Source organism: Culicoides brevitarsis, chromosome 2 (genome assembly GCF_036172545.1).
Source record: "Culicoides brevitarsis isolate CSIRO-B50_1 chromosome 2, AGI_CSIRO_Cbre_v1, whole genome shotgun sequence".
In the NCBI taxonomy this organism is placed as follows: Eukaryota; Metazoa; Arthropoda; class Insecta; order Diptera; family Ceratopogonidae; genus Culicoides; species Culicoides brevitarsis.
Window position 1 is genome coordinate 2,932,710 of NC_087086.1, and position 23,223 is coordinate 2,955,932.

At 33.9% G+C, this 23,223-nt stretch overlaps 4 protein-coding genes and 1 long non-coding RNA gene across 5 annotated transcripts; 2 read left to right on the forward strand and 3 right to left on the reverse strand.

The window, feature by feature from the left end:
* Nucleotides 1-625: 625 nt before the first annotated feature.
* On the reverse strand, nt 626-1,594 carry LOC134830632 (E3 ubiquitin-protein ligase RNF4-like). Its single transcript, XM_063844179.1, has one exon. The coding sequence runs from the start codon at nt 1,492-1,494 to the stop codon at nt 844-846; it is 651 nt and encodes a 216-aa protein (XP_063700249.1). The 5' UTR covers nt 1,495-1,594; the 3' UTR covers nt 626-843.
* A 2,289-nt stretch (nt 1,595-3,883) lies between these two features.
* LOC134832630 (general transcription factor 3C polypeptide 1) lies at nt 3,884-12,360 on the reverse strand. The gene is made up of 6 exons (XM_063846721.1): nt 12,257-12,360; nt 11,660-12,197; nt 8,495-10,816; nt 5,318-7,420; nt 4,686-4,845; nt 3,884-4,625 (listed from the first exon to the last, which is right to left on the reverse strand). The coding sequence occupies exons 1-6, from the start codon at nt 12,333-12,335 to the stop codon at nt 3,897-3,899; spliced, it is 5,931 nt and encodes a 1,976-aa protein (XP_063702791.1). The 5' UTR covers nt 12,336-12,360; the 3' UTR covers nt 3,884-3,896.
* Nucleotides 12,361-12,498: 138 nt separating this feature from the next.
* On the forward strand, nt 12,499-17,468 carry LOC134831566 (pre-mRNA-splicing factor CWC22 homolog). The gene is made up of 2 exons (XM_063845320.1): nt 12,499-13,843; nt 16,246-17,468. Exons 1-2 carry the CDS (start codon nt 12,544-12,546, stop codon nt 17,466-17,468), a joined length of 2,523 nt encoding a protein of 840 aa, XP_063701390.1. The 5' UTR covers nt 12,499-12,543.
* Nucleotides 17,469-17,521: 53 nt separating this feature from the next.
* LOC134831567 (uncharacterized) lies at nt 17,522-17,901 on the reverse strand. Its single transcript, XR_010162008.1, has 2 exons — nt 17,763-17,901; nt 17,522-17,698 (listed from the first exon to the last, which is right to left on the reverse strand). It is a non-coding gene; the product is annotated as an uncharacterized LOC134831567 (long non-coding RNA).
* Nucleotides 17,902-18,105: 204 nt separating this feature from the next.
* Nucleotides 18,106-22,960, forward strand: LOC134832631 (Fanconi anemia group M protein). The gene is made up of 4 exons (XM_063846722.1): nt 18,106-18,275; nt 18,332-18,515; nt 18,575-20,133; nt 20,195-22,960. Exons 1-4 carry the CDS (start codon nt 18,153-18,155, stop codon nt 22,562-22,564), a joined length of 4,236 nt encoding a protein of 1,411 aa, XP_063702792.1. The 5' UTR covers nt 18,106-18,152; the 3' UTR covers nt 22,565-22,960.
* The last annotated feature ends 263 nt before the right edge of the window (nt 22,961-23,223 follow it).

Genomic DNA, 23,223 nt, shown 5'->3' on the forward strand with positions numbered 1-23,223 from the left:
TAAAGCAAAAAAATTATTTTCTATTGTTTAAAAAAATTATTCAAAAAATCTTTAAATTTTTTTTTTAATTTGACCTCTAATTTCACTTCAAGAGCAAAATTTTACTCAAAACCAACATAATTCTCTTTCAGAAATCATAAAAGCGTGTAGCAAATTTAAATACAATTCATGTAGCAGTTTTTGCTGCTTTACATCTCTCTCCTCCTCTATGAAAACTCAAATGTAGACAAAGAAAAATATTTATTTTATTGCTACCGTGATTCTTTTTGCTATTCTAACAGAAAAAATATGAAAAAAGCAGAAATTTTTGCTCGAATTGTGACAGAAAATGAACTCACGAACCGAATTCGTGCCCATAAATTGAGCCATTTTCTAAAAATAACTTGAAATTACAGCAGAGACAACATTCAATCGAGAGTTTGTGAAGAAATATTTACGAAAAATGTTTCGAATTTCACTTTCGCTTTTAAATTTTATGTTCAAGGCTAACATTTCTTTCTTTTGTGCTCTCGTGAGTGAATTATAAAACAAAGAAAGGAAGGTTAATGAACTTTTTTGTTGTTGTTTCGTCACAGATTTGAATTTTAATTAGAGGAAATCCTTCGAAAATGACAAAAATTTTTGATGTTTCACATAAAAAGTGCTTATTATTTCATTTATTTTCTTTTTTTGTTGCTCACTGAGACATTTTTTCAATAAATTTTCTTACTTTTAATCAATAAATTTTAGTTTAAGGAACGATTTACGAAATTTTTGGTCAATTCTGATAAAAAATGATCATTTTGAATTAAATTTTAGGTTTATCAAGATTGACGAAGGAAGCTAAAGTCACAAATTTTCGAATTAAATATAGACACGACGAAGGTCTTTGATCTCGATTTTCTTGTTGCACATTGCGCAGTTCATCTTGTGGTTCTCGAAGGCCTTGTGAAGGCATTCGTGGCAGAAAATGTGCCCGCATTTCGTTGTTGTCGGCTCAATTGGCGGATCGCTCAAGCAAATTGGACAAGTAATGACCTTCGGATGTGCTGCAGATGCTGATGCCGAGTCCTGCTTAACCTCAATTTTCGATGCGACATGAACGATAAGATTTTTTACGTCATCCGCTGACTTCAAAGTCATCACAATTTTGTCGGATTTGGGTTTCTTGGAAGTTTTCTTCTTGACAATTGTCTTCTTTACGGCTTTAACGTCATCAGATTGCTTAACTTCGACTTCGGGAGCGCGACCTGTGACGTGTTTCATACGCAAAGTTGACGAGCGCGTGTGTTGGTACGAAATGCTGGGACTCGAAAGAGACGAGGGCTTCTTGGAAACCTTCAAATAACTTCCGGATGAGGATGAAGTTGACGCAGTGTTCGACGAGACTTTCTTGATGGCGCCAGTTTTGACACTTGGAGAAGCGGCGTCGGTATCCATGTTGAAAGAAACGTAATTTGTCGATTTTAGTGAGAAATTGAACGAAAAACGAGCAGATGTTAGTTTTATAATCATCGGATAACAGTTATTTTACGATTTTTCGGGGTTTTGTCGAGGTTTTTCACGAAAATTAACACTAAATCTGACAAAGATACAAAAACTCGTCTGCAACGTGCGAAGGATGAACGTGAAATGACGCTTTGTGACACTTGCCCAAAAGTCAAAAACAGTTATTTGTGTGAAAAATTTCTTTTGACAAAAGCGCATTTTTAATTTAGAGTAAAAATTTTGTTGCATTTTCGAAATTTCTTACATTTTTTGAAAATTAGCTAAAAAAAAGTTTCTTAAATTTCATAAAAATTTTAAATCTTGAAAATTTCACTTAAAAATTTTAAATTCAACTTTTAGAGAAAAAAATTAAAATATTAAAAATCTTGAAATTTTATTAATATTTTTTAATTTTAAAGATTTTTTTAGACAATTTAAAAATTTTCTTTAAATTTTTTTCAAATTTTATGCGAAAATTTTAATTTTTATGATGAAAAAGTAAAAAAAATCATCAAAAGACGAATTACAGACCAAAAGCGCAAATTTTCACATTTCAACTAATCAAAATGCAGAACTTCTCCTTATCGCTCGTTGCAATTTTCGCCCAAATTAACGCCGTTCAATGATTAACGACACACACACAAACACAAAAAAAAACTTTCTCGTAACTGACATTTTTCTATCCAAATTAGCCAGTTACATAAAAAAGTCATTCCTTAAATGGCAAAATGATGGCTAACTAATAAAATCGCCTATCGTGACTTGAAAATCGCTTCAACAAATTCTCGATAAAAATTTCTTAGTTTGGTATTTTTATGAAAAGACCACGATTCGCAATAAAATTCTATTTGCTGGAAGAGTTCAAAGCTCACTTTTATTTTATTTATTTATTTATTAGTTCTTCTTGGGCTGAAACATTGTTCAATAAAGAGATAAACACAGAGAGAGAAATAATTGAAGAATGTGAAAAAAATGGCAAATGACTCCCAAAGGAGCACTCAAGCTTATCAGAAGTTAAGAATCAGTGATCTGTCGTTTTGTTTTGTTCTTGACTTCTTATTTTTTTTTGTTTTTGTGAAAATTGCTGTTGCTTTGTTCTCTCAAAGGTGTTCATTGATGAGATTGCTTGACATGCTTCGACATCTTGTCACACTACAACAGTTAGAATTTTTTCCCGTTTTTGTTGTTATTTTTTTTTGCATCAATTATTACTTTTAACACTTTTTTTTTAAATATTTTTTTAAAAATAATTTTTAAATTAAATTTTAAATTAATAAAAAAATTATCGAATTTCAATAAATAAATTAATTAATTAAATTAAAGATTTAAAATATTTATTAAAATAACAATTTTTTTAATATTTAAAAAAATATAATTTTAAATTATTTAAAAAAAAATAATTCACTTTTATTGACTTTTCTGAATAAAATTAAATTATTTTATTTTTTAAAAATTAAATAAAAAAATAATTTAACATCAAAACAAATTAATTTTGATAAAACTATTAATTTTGACTTTTAACACTTTTTTTATGATTTTTAATTAAATAAAATATTTTTTTTATTTTTTTTTTTTAATTAAATAAATAAACTTATTTTGAATTAAATAAAAAATTAATAAAAAAATATTAAATTTTAATTCAATCATTAAAATAAATTATTGCACATTTTTTTTAAATATTGGAAAAATATATTTTTTAATTTTTTTTTTAACAAAATAATTCACTTTTCTCGACTTTTTTGATTAAAATTAATTATTTTATTTTTTTTAATATTTTTATTATTTCTATTTTTTTTTTTATAAAAAAAATAATTATTTATCAAGCCAAATTTAATTAATAATAAAACGAATTATTTAATTTGTTCGTGCACGGGAAAAAAATAAAATAAATTTTTGCTCGAAATTATTTTTTAATTTTTAATACAATTTCATATTCTCAATTTTTATTTTTTTTAATTCAAAAAAAAAAATAATTAAATTTTCCAAAAAATTTTTTTTTTAATAAAATATTTAATTTAAAATTATTTTGCAATTCAATAAATTAATTTTATATTTTTTTCTTACACTTTTTATTAAATTTTCGTAATTTTTTTTCACAATTTCCGTTTTTTTTTATCGTAAATATTTATTTATTACTATTTTTCAATAAATATTTCTAAAAGAAGAAGAGAAACTCAGTCCGATCACGCGAATGTTGAAACTGCAACTGATTCATAAAGTTTTATTGTGGTTTGTTTTGAGCCATTCTTCTCTATTTTTTTTTTATTTGTTATTACCACGCAACGTAATGTTGCATCGCTATACAGATTCAACTACGAATATGACGACGAAGAAGAAACCGAGAAACATATGGAGGTGAGTTAAAAAGTTCTTTTTTTTCGTAAAAAAAATTTACAAAAATTTATTTTCAGATTTTTTTTTGTTTAATTTTAAATGAAATCCGACGAATATTTTTTATTTCCGATGAAAAAAGCGAATTTTGTGAATGCTTCGGGTTTGCATTGGGCAAAAACTTCGTGTTCACTATCAAAGTCTGTGGCATCTCGAATTGTGAAGTCATTTGTTTCGAAATCGCTGAACAAATTTACTTTTGGTCCCGTTTTCACGTGCAACGAAAGACAATCCAAATCAACGAGAAATTCCAATAATTTTCTCACTTGAACGGGCGTTAAAATGCTAAATCTGTTGAAAATATCCTTCAAATACTGTCCCGGAAACTGCAAAACGTGCAAAAGGACTGTTCCCATCCATTTATCGAGCGTTCGACGATTCAAAGTGCCGTTAATGCGAATCCAAGGCATCGGAATGAGGAAAATATTTTCGCGATCAACGAAATCCGAGACATGTTCAGCTTCGGGGTAGTCAGCACGATGTCTTTTGAGATGCGGACCTTCGAGAAATTCGTCGTCGTCGTCACGCAAACGCTTTCCTGCGGCATTTGAAGCTTCAGAAGTGCTTGGAAAACTGTTTGTGAGAGATTCCAAAGGCAAAGATTCTCGTTCGAGCCTTTTCAGGTTGTAACTTTTGACGAGCCAAGCATTCGCACAACTCCAATGCACGTACGTGATGGTTCGGATGCCTGTACGGAGCACAAAATCAGCAGCAACGAGAGCGTTGATGACTTTTTGAAGGAGATCGTGAGGAGTTTTTTGAAAGATCTGAAAGATTTTAAAGAAAAAATGTCAAAAAATGTTCGAAAAAGTGAAATTTTGACTTACAATTGCTAAAGAAGTTGCTTTAACGCCTACTTCTCCGCCATCTTTGATCTGTTCAAGCACATTTTCTGCTAATTTTCGTTCGTGATCAACAAGTTTATGAGCTCTTAGGGTCTTTCTGAGTTCAGTTATGTTTCTTATGTGGATGGGCCATATTGCGGAGCTGCGAAAAAGGTAAATTTATTAAAATTAAATCGAATTTAGTTTAAAAAATTTATTAAAAAAATAAACTTTTGAAATCTAAAATGAAGTTTTCGAGTTTTAATTCCGATCTGTCGAGATCGAAATAAAATATAAATATTTTTTTTTAATTCGAATTCGGTCAAAAATGAAGCTTTGAGGTAAAATTTTAACGAATTTAATAAAAAAAATTTGCAATCGAGATCGAAATTATTAAAAAATTATTTTTTTTTATCAAATTTGGACAAGAATGAAGCTTTGAGGTTAGATTTCTATCAAAAAAAAAAACTTTTTGGATAAAATTCGATAAAAAATTAATTTTTCGAGTACGATTTTATTCAAAAATTTTTGCATTCGAGATCGAATTCTATTAAAAATTGAGCTTTTCTCGAAAAATTTTACAAAAAAGTTCAATTTTTAATAAAATTTTTTAAAAATTATTCAAAAAATCTCACCTTTTGATCTTTTTAACGACATCTTCCTTCCTTTCCTTTTTCAGCAACATCAAACATTCCGGCGTTTGAACATTTTCAAACTCTACCATGACTTTACTCGCATCATTTTTCACTCCAACCGCCAATTTTCCGATGTTAACATTGAACAAATCGTGATATCGATGCACATTATCTTGCGGGACGTCTTTTTTACTCTTCTTCGCTGACACAATCGACTGCGACGATGCAAATTCCGCTGTTTGATCTCTTAATTTCGCCTTTGACGTGTTATCAATCAACTTTATCCAGAAATGTAACTTCGTTTCAGCCTGTAAATTCAAGTCATTCGCTAATTCGAGCATATTTGGACCTTTATTGGCAACTTTTTCTTTGCCGATTATCTTTAAAAGTTTCGATTTTTCCTGCGATCGATGATTTTGCGTGAAATTTTCGAAGAAATTTTGTAAATTTTCTTCTCTAATTTGATAATTTTTGGTATTTGACTCAATTTTCGCGGAATTTCCTTTCTTTTGAGCACTCAGGAGACCTTTTATGATATCCTTACACTGCGCCGCAATGCGAATACAGGCGTCAATTGGATCTGCTTCACTTAAAATACACTCTGACAAGGAACATTTCTCTTCTGCATGAAAATTCTGCGACATCAAGGGCGATTTTTGCTTCAAGGACTTCAATAAACAGAAGAAATGGAAGTAAATGTTGTCAAGTTTCAGCAATTTTTCAACAGGACTTTGGGCATAATTGTAAATTTCGGTTTCTTTAAAGTCCAAGCGTCGTTTTTGTTCTTTCTCTTCAATTTTTGTGTCCAAATTCTCCTCATCCGAGTCTTCTGACCGCATTTTTCCTTCGTCGTTCATCTGAAAATGCTCCAAAATCCCGTAAAATTTGTTCTTAGCTCGTTCGTAACTTGCCGAATTCTCGACAGGCAAATTTTTTTCGACTTGCATCACGAATTTCGGGAGTTCGATGTTGACTGTCATGAGATTTCTGTTGCAAAGATCCGCAAAAAGTAACGTACTGCCGATGTCGAAGGACTTGAAGTTGTAAAATCCACGAGAAATGACGTCGCTCATGTCAAGGAGACGCGCGAATGCCTCCGAAAACGAGTCATAGGAGAATTTTGTGGTAATTTGGTTCAAATAAGTCTGTGAAAGATGGAAGGGGCATCCGGAAACGGGACTTGTGAACAAGCGTTTTGTCATGACAGACTTGTTGGCGGAGATCACACTTCTCGCTCGGAGCTCTTTGATGCTCGTTCGCAAGAGTTCATCCGAATAATTTTTGTAAATATCAAAAAGTTGGAAATTCCATGTCGTTTTATCTTTGGTACAACACATCGAACTATGGATCACAGCATCAACCATCATCGTTTGCACCCCTTCAACCGTTGTCGGGTCCTGAACATACAACAATTTATTGATTCGCGACATGTTAAATTGCTCTTGAAACTCCTCAATGGTGTCTGGCAAGACGATATTCTTGAACTGAAACTGATTTGTCGCTAAATTCTTGTAACAATTGTCCAACAAATAGATCAACGTCACAAAATGGATCTTCATGGCGACATTAAAATCCTGTTCAGACGGGAAAACTTGCCGTAAATTCTGCAAAAAATTCTCCCCGAACCGTTTTTCAATGTCTCGATTTTGTTTCAACTCTTCCACGTCGAAATTCAACATGCTCCGAGTATCTGTGTTCAACTTCAAAATGTACATCAATCGCCGTTGACAAGCTTTTGTCGTTTTATTTATCGACGACGCGTGTTTAAAATGCAAAATGTCGCGAATCGCTTGGAAAGAAGCTCCGCAACCAACAGGAGGACTCATGTAAAGCAAGGCGAGTTTGCACGTCAACAAAGTTTGATCTTCTTCTTCTTTCCAATCGACACGGAGTTTGTTCATGAGTTTCAAGGCAGTTTTGTCGACTTCGTCGTAATGAGGCATCCGAATTCGTTTGCCTTGATTCATTTTTAGAGGAATTCGACGAAGCTTCGATTCGGATTTGATGCCGCGGCGTTTGATTGAACCAACTTTACGGAGAGCGATCATTGCTTTGCGTTTGGAAGCAGCTTCGGCAGCGGATACTTGGTTGTATTTGTGGATGCTGAAATGAGATTTAGAGAGAAAAATTTGATTAGAAGGATTTTTTTTAAATTTTACAAAGTAAAAATTTGACAAATTTTTAACCTCAAATGAATTTCAAAGTAAAATTTCAAATAAATTTCAAAGTCAAAATTTGACAAATTTTTTAACCTCAAATGAATTTCAAAGTAAAAATTTGACAAATTTTTAACCTCAAATGAATTTCAAAGTAAAATTTCAAATAAATTTCAAAGTAAAAATTTGACAAATTTTTAACCTCAAATGAATTTCAAAGTAAAAATTTGACAAATTTTTAACCTCAAATAAATTTCAAAGTAAAAATTTGACAAATTTTTTAACCTCAAATGAATTTCAAAGTAAAAATTTGACAAATTTTTAACCTCAAATGAATTTCAAAGTAAAATTTCAAATGAATTTCAAAGTGAAAATTTGACAAATTTTTAACCTCAAATGAATTTCAAAGTAAAAATTTGACAAATTTTTAACCTCAAATGAATTTCAAAGTAAAATTTCAAATGAATTTCAAAGTAAAAATTTGACAAATTTTTAACCTCAAATAAATTTCAAAGTAAAAATTTCAAATAAATTTCAAAGTAAAAATTTGACAAATTTTTAACCTCAAATGAATTTCAAAGTAAAATTTCAAATGAATATCAAAGTAAAAAATTGGCAAATTTTTAACCTCAAATGAATTTCAAAGTAAAATTTCAAATGAATTTCAAAGTAAAAAATTGGCAAATTTTTAACCTCAAATGAATTTCAAAGTAAAATTTCAAATGAATTTCAAAGTCAAATGAATTTCAAAGTAAAAATTTGACAAATTTTTAACCTCAAATGAATTTCAAAGTAAAATTTCAAATGAATTTCAAAGTAAAAACTTAACAAATTTTTAACCTCAAATGAATTTCAAAGTAAAATTTCAAATAAATTTCAAAATCAAAATTTGCCAAATTTTTAAATATGAATAGATTTAAATTATTATTTGAAAATTCATTGACAACAACTAATAATTATTTAGGTAACATCAAGAAAAATTATCAACTAAAAAAATTTATTGTTTAAAAAAAAAACTTACCTTCTTTTCTTCTTTCCCGCACTCAACAGCAACTTCGTATTAACCGACTTTGACGATCTTCCCTTCATCCAATTCTGCTTAATGTGCGTAAAAAGTGCCGAATCAAAGCCCGCCGCTCCCAAATGGTCTCCCGGAATACTTCCGTCATCCAAATTGACTGCTTCTTCCCACGATCGGGCTTCCGTGCATCTTTGCAGCTCTGCTTTCGCACTCGGTTGTTCGATCAAAACTTCTTGTCCTGCCGACGCAAGACGATGATTCAACTTTGTTCCGTGCGCTATCACATAAATATCGGACCAATATTTCTCGAGATCATCCAGCGTTTTGAGATAAAAGACTCTTTGTGGATATTCCTTGTCTTCTTCGACTTTGTGATAACTCGGCTCGGAGCTGCGCGTATCGAAAACGGAAACATTTCTATTGACGTAGATGTAAACTTGATCTTTTTCGGGAGATCGTCGCATCCCGAATTGCAAGGCGCCGATATAAGCCAAGTTTACGGCGTTGGAATAGATCGAATAGGAGTATAAACGATGGTAGGTGAGAACAGCGCGGATACTTTGAGGGGCTTGAGCGACAGTATAAAAGCGTTTAACGGGATGCAGGAGCATTTGTTGCAATTCGGGATGTCGCAAGTCGAAATTTATCAACGTAAAGACGAGAGAAAGGGGCATTTTTAGTACAATTTCTCCCAAAATGCCCCATCCGGCACGTTCTCCCTTGTTTGGGGCGACAAAAGTGCGCCAATCGAGCTCTTTGGAATAAATTGGCGGCAAATCCAACGCATTAAAATCCGTGTCGGGATGAATTCCGTGCCAACCTTTGACAACTTGACTCGCATCGAGTGGTTGAGCCTTTTCTGGGTTCTGTCCGTACATGAAATAGAACAAAAATTCGTGTAAATTTCGCATTCTGATGAATTTCGGCGCCATTGTGAACTCTTGAAGGCCTTTTTTCGCTTCTTTATCCAAAGTTAAGCCCTCATTATTGCTTCGAGCGAGTTTTTTCTCTTCCTTGACGCCTTCTTCTTCGTAAACGCGCTTCATAATTTGCTTCGCTTTGTACGAATCGACCACAACGCGCACTTCTTCGCTGTCAGGCTCCAAATTTAAAGCAACAGCAAAAAGATATGTGATCTCCTTGTCCTTAATCGTCATCCGCAACTCCATAATGTTCAAATAATCATCCGCCGCGAGTCGATTAAGCAATCTCATGCAACTTTTCTTGTCGCACTGATCCGTGTACCCCCAACGAGTCTCTGACGCACGAATCGCCATATTGAGGATTGTTGAGCTGACAACTTTGCGTAATCCGAGAAGTTTTAGTATCACTTGACATCGACGAAGCACGCGATGCGTTAAATTTTTGGCACTCAAGAGACTTCTGATGCCCGGCGCTTCGAGTTTCATGCCCGGACAAACTTTCATGAACGTCAAAGTAGCATCTACGGAGCTTGTGTCGACGCCCGACGACTCGAATCCGACGATATTGTCGGTTACATTCAGCAAAACTTCGTCTTCGTTCTCCTGAGGCTTCGTTTCTGTCGTTGAAATTGAGTTTTGCGAAGAATTTTCTTGCGATTGCGGCACAGGTAAGATTTCGGGACAATTTTTCATCGCATCTCGCTGTTCCTTGTACTTTTTCAGATACCATTTTTTCACGCGTTGACGTCCTTCGTCAACCATAAACGTATCCGTGAGGGCATGCCGTTCAAAAACTCGCATAATTGCTCGCCCATTAAGTCTCGACAAGCCAAAAAACCGTTGAACATCAATTTGTTTCGCGCCATCGACACCTTTTTCATCCAAATATCGGTAAAGTTGCCGCAAAAGCGATAAATCATGAATTTGGTTACCGACATCCATCAATTGGCGCCCATCCTCGTCTTCGTTCTGCTCGGAGACGTCATTTGTCGTCTTTCGCGTGAATAAATTGTACACTTCGATGCTCGGATCTTTCAAACGGATCATGTTCAAAAGGCGTTCGGTGTGATTTTTGCATTGCCATTTTTCGCGCGGGGCATCTGGATACACTTGACGATATGGTAAGTCTTCTCGGACCGTAACTTCACGAAAATCGGGATGTTTCATTGCTCGAATCGCTTGATTTGGGTCACACATGAGCGCGGCACGTACTTCTCGAATTTCTCCCATGCCGTTGGGGCAATTTTTCAGGAAATTTATCGCATTTTCCATGAGAAGATGAACTCGGGACTTCATCTCGGAGTAAAATTGGGGAAGATGGTAGATGAATTTTGTGATATTTTCACGTTCCAAGCGGTATTCTTGTTTTGTGATGAGATTTCGACTTATTAAGCGTTTCCTAAAGAAAAAAAAAATAAAAATATTTTTTATGAATTTTTATATTTTTTGAAATAAAAATTAATTTTTTGAAATTTAAAATTATTAGAAAAAAAATATAAAAATTTTTATTATTTTTTTTTTGGAAATTAAAAAAATTAATTTCTCTTTGAATCAACAAGATTTTTTTTTATAAAATAAAAAATATTTTATTTTTATTTTATTTGAAAAATAAGCTCAATTAATAAAGACTGAAAAAGGAAAAAAATTAAAAAATTTTAACTTTTCAGTTTTTCAATCATAAATTTTTGTAAAAAAAATAAACTAATAACTTTTTCGCTCTTTAAATTTTGCAACAAAATATTTTCAGTTTTTGCTCTAAAATTTTTCATAAATATTGTTAAAAATTAAAATTAACTTAAAATATTGAGAAAAAAATTAAATTTTAATTTTCAAGAAAAAAAGCTAACTTTTTAGCTCTCTTTAATTTTTTAGAAATTTTATCAGTTTTTGTTCTAAAATAAAATTTTGTGATAATTTTTTCATAAAATATTGTTAAAAATTAAAATTGACTTAAAATATAAGAAAATTTTCAAATTTTAATTTTCATGATTAAAATCTAACTTTTTATCTCTTTAAATTTTACATCAAAATCTGATCAGTTTTTGCTCTAAAATATCAAATTTTGTCAATTTCTTCATAAATTATTGTTAAAAATTAAAACTGACTCAAAATATGAAGAAAAACTAAATTTAGCTCTTAAAAAATAAGAGCTAACTTTTTAGTTTTTCAATTTCTCGAAGAAAAAAATTCAATCTGAACTTATTTCATGTAAAAAATTCATTAAAAATAAAAATTTTCTTACATCACATAACCGCCAGCAACCTTTTTCTCCGTATTCAAGATATCCTGTAACGTTCCCGGACCCGCAGAAAACTCTCCAAGCTCTCGACTTCTCCCAATACGTTCCAAAATGCAATATTGCTGCAAGTTCAAGTCATCATTTAACAATCCAAGGACTTTATTTCGTTGTTTTTGCGATGCTACAATAACCAAAGCTTGTCCATACCGTTCAACCATCACATCGACAGTCATTTCCGCAAGTTCTGACGCTTGAATTTCAACTCGCGTGTCATAATGTTCACATGAACCTCGTTCTCCTTCAATGTCAAGGGGATTATATTTGTATTTAACAACTCCCGTGGCTTGATCCTTTTCGATTTTTGTGTGAGACAGAGCATCTAACGTCGCACGATCGTAAATTGTGAGGATTTGACGGGGAGTTGGAAGGATATAGAAGCGAAATTCGGGATATTTTAGCACGAAGGACCAAATTGTGTCACGAATCTTCGTTGGAAGAGGATTTGAAAGGGATTGTCTTTTGGAAATTCGCTGACAAAGATCTAAAAATGAAAAATTTTGTAAGAAAAAAAGTACAGGAGGGAAATTTAAAGCAAATTACCGATAAATGTGATGCCTTCAAAGCCATCCAAAGCAACTTCTGACACAATTACTTCGATGAGAGGCTTTTGAGATGCCATTTTGGGTAATTTTTTTCAATTTTCTGTCTAAATTTTAATAATTTTTAACATTTTTTGTGAATTACGTTCAAAAACACGACGATTTGTTTACATTTTTTGACAACGTGAGACGAATGAAAGTGATAAACGTCAAATTTAAGCAAAACGTAAACAACTGAAAACGATTTCCCGACAATTTTAGATTTTTTTGTAGTTTTCTTTGAAAAAAATGAGCGAAGAAGGAGAAAATAGTTCATCGACATCGGGTTCAAGCTCCTCAGGATCCGAAAGTGAAGAAGATTCCAAGTTAAAATCCGCTGTAACAGTAAAAATAGCAAATGTAGCGTTGGATCACGCTCTCAAAAATGCGGATGAAAAAATTAAAAACACCGGAAAGGAAGTTGCTGATAAAATTCCCAAATCTGAGCCTCAGGAAGAAGACACGAGACGCAGCAACAAAGAAAATGTCGAAAAAAGGAAGCGTCGAAGCGAGTCAGATGACGATCGGAAGCGACAACGAACTCGTCGGCGTAGCAATGATCGACGGCGAAGGCGTTCCGCGTCGTCTTCGAGTGACAGAAGCAACGAAAGACGAAGAAATAAAAGTCCCCGTCGTGAAAGGCGAGATTTTCGTGACAAAAATGAAGTTGTCGGAAGTCGTTATTACGATCAAGGAAGACGTTCGCCGACAAAATCGCCCGAAAAGTCCCCGGAAAAAGCCCCGGAACGAGTTCGCAAGCCTCCAACTGACTTGTTGACACTCAAAACGGGCGGCGCTTATATCCCGCCGGCGAAATTGCGCATGATGCAAGCGAATATCACGGATAAGACGAGTGTCGCGTACCAACGAATCGCTTGGGAAGCCCTGAAAAAGTCCATTCACGGGTACATCAACAAAATTAACGTCGATAACATCGCCATCATTACGCGGGAACTGTTAAAGGAGAACATCATTCGTGGCAAAGGCTTGCTTTGTCGCTCCATCATTCAAGCTCAAGCGGCGTCGCCAACTTTTACGCACGTTTATGCCGCCCTCGTTGCTGTAATTAACTCAAAATTCCCAAGTATCGGAGAATTACTGCTAAAACGTCTCGTGATCCAATTCAAACGAGGATTTCGTCGAAACGACAAGTCAATTTGTCTCAGTTCGTCGCGTTTCATGGCGCATCTCGTCAACCAAAGAGTTGCCCATGAAATTCTCGCGTTGGAAATTTTAACGTTGCTCGTCGAGACACCAACAGACGATTCAGTCGAAGTTGCAATTGCCTTTTTGAAGGAATGCGGGCAAAAGTTGACAGAAGTTACGGGAAAAGGAGTCAATGCGATCTTTGAAATGCTGAAAAATATTTTGCACGAAGGGAAATTGGATAAACGAGTGCAGTACATGATCGAAGTAGTGTTCCAAGTGAGAAAAGATGGATTTCGGGATCACGTTGCGGTTATTGATGCATTGGAATTGGTTGAAGAAGACGATCAGTTTACGCATTTGATTATGTTGGATGAGGCAACGGATCCGCAGGAGATATTGAGTAAGTAAAAATTTATTACTTAAGTCAATTTTTGAGCAATTTAAAGTTATATAATGATTAAAAATGATAAATTAGAGCCATCTGATAAATTTTTATCCATTTGGAGCAAGATTTGACAAAAATTGCTTTGACACAGTTTTTGACACAGTTTTTTTGCTCTTGATTTAGTTTTTAAAACAAAACTATGTCAAAGAAAAAATTTTTTTTCAGTTTCAATTTTTTGACACTTTTGAGTTATAAAATGATTAAAAATGATAAATTAGAGCCCTCTGACAAATTTGAATCCATTTGGAGCAAGATTTGACAAAAATAGCTTTGACACAGTTTTTGACACAGTTTTTTTGCTCTTGATTTAGTTTTTAAAACAAAACTATGTCAACGAAAAAATTTTTTTTCAGTTTCAATCTTTTGGCAGTTTTGAGTTATAAAATGATTAAAAATGATAAATTAGAGCCCTCTGACAAATTTTTATCCATTTGGAGCAAGATTTGACAAAAATTGCTTTGACACAGTTTTTGACATAGTTTTTTTGCTCTTGATTTAGTTTTTAAAACAAAACTGTGTCAAAGAAAAAAAAATTTTTCAGTTTCAACTTTTTGGCAGTTTTGAGTTATAAAATGCTTAAAAATGATAAATTAGAGCCCTCTGATAAATTTTTATCCATTTGGAGCAAGATTTGACAAAAATTGCTTTGACACAGTTTTTTTTGCTCTTGATTTAGTTTTTAAAACAAAACTGTGTCAAAGAAAAAAAATTTTTCAGTTTCAACTTTTTGGCAGTTTTGAGTTATAAAATGCTTAAAAATGATAAATTAGAGCCCTCTGATAGATTTTTATCCATTTGGAGTAAGATTTGACAAAAATGGCTTTGACAAAGTTTTTGACACAGTTTTTTTGCTCTTGATTTAGTTTTTAAAACAAAACTGTGTCAAAGAAAAAATTTTTTTTCAGTTTCAATTTTTTTGCAGTTTTGAGTTATAAAATGAATAAAAATGATAAATTAGAGCCCTCTGACAAATTTTTATCCATTTGAAACAAGATTTGACAAAAATTGCTTTGACACAGTTTTTGACACAGTTTTTTTGCTCTTGATTTAGTTTTCAAAATAAAACTATGTCAAAGAAAAATTTTTTTTTCAGTTTCAATTTTTTGGCAGTTTTAAGTTATAAAACGATTAAAAATGATAAATTAGAGCCCTCTGACAAATTTTTATCCATTTGGAGCAAGATTTGACAAAAATTGCTTTGACACAGTTTAGTTTTTGACACAGCTCTTGATTTAGTTTTTAAAACAAAACTGTGTCAAAGAAAAAAATTTTTTTCAGTTTCAATTTTTTGGCAGTTTTAAGTTATAAAACGATTAAAAATGATAAATTAGAGCCCTCTGACAAATTTTATCCATTTGGAGCAAGATTTGACAAAAATGGCTTTGACATAGTTTTTGACACAGTTTTTCTCTTGATTTAGTTTTTAAAACAAAACTGTGTCAAAGAAAAAAAATTTTTTCAGTTTCAATTTTTTGGCAGTTTTGAGTTATAAAACGATTAAAAATGATAAATTAGAGCCCTCTGACAAATTTTTATCCATTTGGAGCAAGATTTGACAAAAATTGCTTTGACACAGTTTTTGACATAGTTTTTGACACAGTTTTTGTCTTGATTTAGTTTTCAAAATAAAACTATGTCAAAGAAAAAATTTTTTTTCAGTTTCAATTTTTTGGCAGTTTTAAGTTATAAAATGCATAAAAATGATAAATTAGAGCCCTCTGACAAATTTTTATCCATTTGGAGCAAGATTTGACAAAAATTGCTTTGACACAGTTTTTGACATAGTTTTTCTCTTGATTTAGTTTTCAAAATAAAACTATGTCAAAGAAAAAAATTTTTTTCAGTTTCAATTTTTTGGCAGTTTTAAGTTATAAAATGCATAAAAATGATAAATTAGAGCCCTCTGACAAATTTTTATCCATTTGGAGCAAGATTTGACAAAAATTTTTCAATTTTTTGGCAGCATAAAAATGATAAATTAGAGCCCTCTGACAAATTTTTATCCATTTGGAGCAAGATTTGACAAAAATTGCTTTGAAAATAGTTTTTCTCTTGATTTAGTTTTCAAAATAAAACTATGTCAAAGAAAAAAATTTTTTTCAGTTTCAATTTTTTGGCAGTTTTGAGTTATAAAATGAATAAAAATGATAAATTAGTACCTTTTCGTTAAGTTTAAGTGAGTCTTAATTTATTTTGATAGGAAGAATTTTTTTTATAAATTCCTTAATTTTTTACGTTTTTAAATTAAATTTAATTTTTTTTTTCATATTATTTTATGGTAATTTTAACGAAATTTGTAAATATAAAAATTTAAAAAAATTTTAAATTGAAAATAATTTTTTTTTTCTATTTTTCAGACGTTTTCAAGCACGACGAGAAATACGAAGAAAACGAAGCAAAGTACAAAGAGCTCAGCAAAGGCCTCTTGGGAAGTGATTCTGACTCGAAATCCGGCTCGGGATCAGGAAGCGGATCATCTTCGGGCTCCGGATCTGATTCCGACGACGAAGAGGAAGAAAAAGAAGTCGAGGACAAACAAACGATCATCGATAACACAGAAACAAACTTAATTGCTCTCCGTCGCGTGATTTATCTGACAATCCATTCGTCGCTCGACTACGAAGAATGCGCGCACAAACTCATGAAAATGGAACTAAAACCCGGACAAGAAGCGGAATTGTGTCACATGTTCTTGGATTGTTGCGCCGAACAACGAACTTACGAAAAATTCTACGGATTACTTGCGCAGCGCTTTTGTAACATCAACAAAGCGTACATTGAACCGTTCCAACAAATTTTTCAAGACACTTACGAGACAACGCATCGCCTGGATACGAACCGTTTGCGGAATGTTTCGAAATTTTTCGCGCATTTGCTCTTTTCTGACGCCATTGGATGGGATGTTTTGCAGTGCATTCGCTTAAATGAGGACGACACAACGAGCTCTTCGCGTATTTTTATCAAAATTTTGTTCCAAGAATTGGCTGAATACATGGGATTAGCGAAATTGAATGAACGTTTGAAGGATGTGACGCTCCAAGAATATTTCGCGGGACTTTTACCTCGCGATAATCCCCGCGACACCCGATTTTCCATCAATTTCTTCACGTCAATCGGCTTGGGAGGTCTCACAGATGACTTGAGAGAACATTTGAAGAAAGCTCCGAAGCCATTAGCGGCAAATCCTGTTGCAGCTCCGAGTCAATTGGTCAAAGGATCATCAAGTTCATCCTCGAGTTCGTCTTCAAGCAGCTCAAGTTCATCAAGTTCGAGCGATTCTTCGAGCAGTAGTGAGAGTTCAAGCAGCTCCGAGGATGAAAAACGAAAAAAGAAGAAGAAAAATTCAAAAAAAGAGGAGAAAAAAGACGAAAAACGTAGAGATGACAAACGCGATGATCGCAGAAGAGACGAAAAACGCTCTCGAGACGACAAAAAAGAAGAAAAACGCTCGAGGGACGATAGAAAAGACGATCGAAGACGAGATGATCGTCGTCGTGACGAACGAAATGGTCGAGATCGAGACGACAGAAGAGATAAAAGTCGCGATGATCGACGGGATGATCGCAGAAATCGTCGTTAAACATCAATTTTTCTATTTTTTCGTTAGAATTTTAAATAAAAACAATTAAAATGTAACTTTGGAATCCACGTTTTCCCAAAACGGGACTCAATTTATGCATAATTCCAACATTTTATCCCATTTTTAACACAAATTCTCTCTATTTTTATTTCTATCAGGTAAATTTTATTGCCACAAGAGGCTCAAGACGCTCAATGGAGGTTGTCCAGGTTCAGGTCCTTTGCGAAAACCTAAAAAAAATAAAAAATCAAATCAAAACATGGGCTTCAAATTTAAAAAAAATCACAAATTTACCGAGATAAAGAACTGTTGGAATAAATCCATAATGGAATGCAGTCTTGACAATTTCGAAAACTGTTCCGAGACGTTCTTTAGCATCTGGCGAGAGACCCATCTTGATGTTTTTTTAAATTTTTCAAGGATTTTTACGCAAAAAAAAAGGATTTCACGATGCCTCGATGATTCTATTGACAGAAATTTGACGTAAAAAGTGTTCCATCGAACGTAACTCACACAAAATTCTTCATTGAAGTTTGTTTTCTGACGAAAGTTCGTTTTGTTTTGAATTTTTAAGAGCGGGATGTTTCATTTTTCTGCGTAATTTAATATTTTTTCTTAGATTTAAGTCGAAAATTCATCATTTTTGGTCAAAAGTAATGGAAAAACATTAAAAATCGAACGAAAATGGATGACACACAGCTTGATTATTCGATGCAAATGCTTCTCGAGGACCCAGATGCCTTTGAGAATAAAAGTCGACTGAGAATTGATACTCCGTATTACGGATTTGACAATTCCAGCGGGAAGGTAAGTTGATTTTTCGACAATTTTAATGCAATTTTTAATTTTTTCATCATTTTTAGACATGGATTTATCCCACAAATTACCCGATTCGCAGTTATCAGAGGTCCATAAGTCAAAAAGCTTTGTTTAACAACACTTTGGTCGTTCTTCCAACGGGTCTTGGCAAAACTTTCATCGCAGCTGTTGTCATGTACAACTTTTATCGATGGTATCCGAGGGGAAAAGTGATTTTCATGGCGCCGGGTGAGACATTTTTTTAATTTTTTCATCAAAATTCGGTTTTAACACGAAATTTCTTTTAGCTCGTCCTCTTGTTTCGCAGCAAATTGATGCTTGTTACAACATCATGGGCATCCCAAAGTCCGACACAGTCGAAATCACGGGTCGAAAAGCGCAAAAAGACCGCCAAGAGCTGTGGAAAAGCAAAAAAGTCTTTTACGCAACGCCTCAAGCTGTGATTTCTGACATGCTTTCGCCCGAACACGACTTTCCCGTGAACGACATTCGTCTCGTGGTCATTGACGAAGCTCACAAAGCGAAAGGAAAGTACGCTTACTGCGAAGTAATCAAATATATCTCGGAAAAAAATCGAAATTTTCGAGTTTTAGCGTTGAGTGCGACGCCGGGCAAGGATTTAGCTGACGTTCGAGAAATTTCACAGAATTTATTGATCTCTCACATCGAAGTACGGTACGAAAATAGCATCGATGTCGCCGAATACACGTTTCAAAAGATGATCAAAACGGAAGTTGTCCCGTTCGACAGTCGAATTAAGCGAATTAAGGCGAGTTTGGTGAAAATTCTCGAGCCGTACGTCGAAAAATTGAAAGAAATGAACCTTTTGACGGGAAATGCGGGTTCTCACAGCAAAGGTTGGATCATAATGCAACAAAAAGAATTCCATCGCTTAGCAATTGTCGAAAAACCGCCGAATTACACCGAAATTTCGTCAACTTTTAGTACTTGTATGTCACTTTATCACTCCTTGGAGGTCTTGGAACGTCACGGATGTCGAATGTTTTTGAATTCTTTCCTCGACGAACAAAATCGCAGCGGATTTAAGTACTTTGTGAACCAAAATGACGCTCTCCGACTCTTGCTGGATGATCTAAAGCAGGAAATGGGCATTGAAAATATCGTTCTCGATCGAACCCTGAACTCGAGTGTCACGGAAAATCCAATGTTTGACTTTGGGCATCCGAAATTCGAGGTTCTGGAGCATAAATTAGTCGAACATTTCAAGGAAACGCCCGATTCGAAGGTCATTGTCTTCTGTGAACTGCGAGAAACGGTTTTGCTGATCGATATTTTGCTCTCAAAACACAAACCTCTGATAAAACCTCGAAAAATGGTTGGGCAAGGAAGCAGTTCGGGCATCAAAGCTGTTACGCAGAAGGAACAACTTGCCGTTATGAAGGAATTTCGCGAGGGAAAAAGTAATTGCTTGATAGCGACGTGCGTTGTCGAAGAAGGAATCGATGTTGGAGACGTTATGATGATCGTTTGCTTCGACAGTAGTTCGAATCCGACGCGTTTTGTGCAGAGAATTGGAAGAACGGGCCGAAAACAGAGAGGAAAAGTGTTGATGCTCGTTGCGGAAGGACGAGAACATGAAATTCTGAAGAAAGTTGTGTCGCAAAAGGATAAAACGATCGCGAAATTGGCAAATAAGAAGGAAACTGAGTGGTTTTTGTACAAAGAATCGCCTCGAATGGTGCCGAAAGAGTTCAATCCGGAATGTATCGAAGTGTGCTTTGACATCAAGGAAGCTGAAGAAACCGAGCCCCAACAAAAAATGAAGAAAAAGGTGGAAAAAGCAACTAAAGGAGGCAAAAAAGGAAAAGTTGTCAAAGAAAAAAAGGTAAAAATATTTTAAAAACTTACAAAATTTGAAAAATTAATTTTTTTCTTTAAATTTTTAGACAAAAAATCCCAAAACTGACATAAAAAACTACTTCAAACCAAGAGACTTGGCAAGTTCTGAAGATGAAAATCCCCCCGAGGCTCCAATTTCCAACGAAACATCGATTTTATCAACAACTGAAACAAAAATCAAGCCAAATCGAACACTCCCGAAGCCAAAAATGCCCATTTCCAACAATTCAACTTTAATAAATTTCACTCAAGATGACGAAAAACTCGCTGTAATCGAAGAATTGAACGAAAGTGACAGCGAATGGGAAAAATTACAACAAATCCAAAAATCTATGAGAAAAAATTCAGTTATGGAATACGAAAATGACAAAGCAATCCATGCCGCAAATGACATCGCAGTTGAATTCAAACAATATCTCGTCGATTCAAAGGAAAATCGAGCTCCGAACTATTTTGTGAAGCAAACTGAAGAATATTTAAACAGAATTTTGAAGGAAAATCTAACGAATTCAGATAAAAAACGAACTCAAATGCTCCTTGATGTCGTGAAAAAAGTCGAAGAACAACTAAGAGACGAGAAAATTGTTGAAATTCAGTCCTTGAGTGAACAAAAAATTGTTGAAACGGAAGATTTTGTACCGAAAATCGAATCTCAGCCAGTTTTGGAGTCGCAAAATATTTTTCACGTGAATTCTCAGCCATCGAAATACCTCGACAATATTGATGAATCGTTGTTGACGAAGACTTTTGATCGTAGATTGACTGAAAAACCATCGAACTCAACGCCAATTAGCGCGAAAATTGTAAAAACGCCTAAAAAACTAAAGCAAGCTACTCTTAATTTCAATGATTCGCCGTCAATGTCGTGTTTTATGAAAGCTCCTGCTGAGTCAACGCCAATTATGAGGAAATCTGTGATACTTGAGGAGAGTCGTGTGAAGAAAATGACTCCACGAAGCATCATTCCAACTGTAAAAGAGAAGAAACAAACAGAAGAAGAGGTTCTAAACTCACTTGGATTGAAAAGTATTGACGATTTGTTCCCCGATGCTGATGATTTTCTACTAACGCCCGACGAGAATCCCAAATTTGAGCAAAAATCGATCCAAAAATCAACTTTAAATGTTTCAAAGAAGGATGAGAAGTCAGTTTTGAGCGATTTGACGAACAAATCTGACAAAAATTTTACAAAAAATGAAATTTTTAAAGCAGATCCTGTGAAAATTGAGTCTCCAATTAAGAAAATTCCCGTTAAAATTGCTTCAAACAAGAGATCTGCTGAAAAAATGATCCCCGAAGATGCTGAAGAGAACAAAAGTAAGCGTCAAAAGTTAGAATTCGTCGATTTGGACAACATTTTTGGCGACAGTGACGACGATTTGTTCGGAGAAACGGTTTGTGAACGTTCAAGTCCTTTAAAAGACAAAGAGAAATCCTTCAAAGATGTTCACGAAACACAAAATTATGATGAAATCGACAGTCAAGGCCCTGATTCGCCAACTACTATCCTCGAAAAGAGTCTTTCGAAGCTTAACAATTCTCTTTCAATGTTTCTCGCTGACGAATTAAACGAAATTCAGAAGGATGAGGAGTCAAATCTGGATGATACTCAAATTTTATCCGCTTCTGTGATAGAAAATGCTGAAAAAACGATCATTAATGTAGAAAAATTTCATGAAAAGCAAATTTCGAAAGTTTTCAAGACTCCTCCAAAAGCGGGAACATCAAATATTACCTTGAACGATACTTCTCCGTCGTTATTTCGTTGCCGCATGTCATCACAAATCCCGAATCCAACAAAAAATGTGTCGAATTCCGCTCCTATGTTCAATAAAACTCACAAATCTCCCGTTTCATCGCCTCTTACGCAAGCAATTAAGCCAATTAACAAACGAAATAAACGTCAACGCAAAATTTTATCCGATAGTGAAGATGAAAATGATGATTTCGAACAAGAAATTCAATCAGAGCCTCTTCCAAAAGCCCAAAAGACATCGAAAAACAACAAAAGTCGTCGAAAATGTGCCTTTCTCGACACCGAAGCAGGCATTTCCGATGACGACAGTGACGAAGATGACTTTGATGAGACAGGATTCTCCGATTTACACGGATTTGTAGTTGATGAGCCTTCAATAATGAACGAAACCAACATGTTTGCGAAGTATGTTCAAAGTACACGAAGTCCTCATCGCTTCCAACGACCTCGAGAGTTGAAACCTTTCATCCCGGAGGAAATTTATTCACAAGCTGTGCCTATTGAAGCATCACAATATGACCTAAACGACTCCTTTGTAACCGAGGAAGATGTTGAACACTTGCCCGAAGCCACACAAAGCTACGAAATGTCAGAATTAGAAATCGCCGAAGCAATTTTAGAAGCTGAAAGAAAGGAGAGAAAGAGAAAAAGACGAAATTAAAGTCATGAACTCAACCACTAAAAACTTCAAAGCTCATAAATAACAAAATTACAATAAATATTGCACGTCATTGTGCTTCTCTCGTCGCCATCTCGTACTGCCAAACCACACTCAATGATTTATTATGTGCTCAAACACACTGTAATTAGTCGTCATATAATCTACTGTTCGTTTGTGGAACAACGACGACATTCTGTGTGTGTGTCATAAATAAGAATTTTGGAATTAAAAAGCCATAAAAATCAAGAAAAACTAAACAAAGACATAAATTCCTTTTTTTTCTTCTGTAGGACATTTAACAACAGGAGGCAACTTTAATGGCTTTATTTTTGCGCGCGGATTTCAAGAGGATTTACGACCTTTAAATGCTTCCGGTTACGTTTTATCGTCAAAATCAAAAAAATAAAAAAGCTTAACGAAAATAATTGAGTTATCAACAGGAGGAAATGTGAAAAAAATTTGATGGAAAAAGTAACTCATGGCGTTTTGTCGTAACCTAATTTTGTCATTTTAATTAAAAATTCGATAATATTTATGAAAATTATTATTAGGACGACGCGCGATATTTTTCAACGAAGAAATTGTGTCGAGCAAAGATAATTTAATTACTTCTAATTGATTGAAATTTGTAAAATAGCTAAGGTAAAGTATAAGAAAAC

Coding starts and splice junctions, on each gene's coding strand:
- LOC134830632 (XM_063844179.1), bottom strand. CDS start 1,494: ATGATTATAAAACTAACATCTGCTCGTTTTTCGTTCAATTTCTCACTA.
- LOC134832630 (XM_063846721.1), bottom strand. CDS start 12,335: ATGGCATCTCAAAAGCCTCTCATCGAAGTAATTGTGTCAGAAGTTGCT. Junction 12,198..12,256: donor TGAAGGCATCACATTTATCG/GTAATTTGCTTT, acceptor TTTCATTTTTAG/ATCTTTGTCAGCGAATTTCC. Junction 4,626..4,685: donor AAGCAACTTCTTTAGCAATT/GTAAGTCAAAAT, acceptor AAAATCTTTCAG/ATCTTTCAAAAAACTCCTCA.
- LOC134831566 (XM_063845320.1), top strand. CDS start 12,544: ATGAGCGAAGAAGGAGAAAATAGTTCATCGACATCGGGTTCAAGCTCC. Junction 13,844..16,245: donor GGATCCGCAGGAGATATTGA/GTAAGTAAAAAT, acceptor TCTATTTTTCAG/ACGTTTTCAAGCACGACGAG.
- LOC134832631 (XM_063846722.1), top strand. CDS start 18,153: ATGGATGACACACAGCTTGATTATTCGATGCAAATGCTTCTCGAGGAC. Junction 18,276..18,331: donor TTGACAATTCCAGCGGGAAG/GTAAGTTGATTT, acceptor CATCATTTTTAG/ACATGGATTTATCCCACAAA. Junction 18,516..18,574: donor AGTGATTTTCATGGCGCCGG/GTGAGACATTTT, acceptor AATTTCTTTTAG/CTCGTCCTCTTGTTTCGCAG.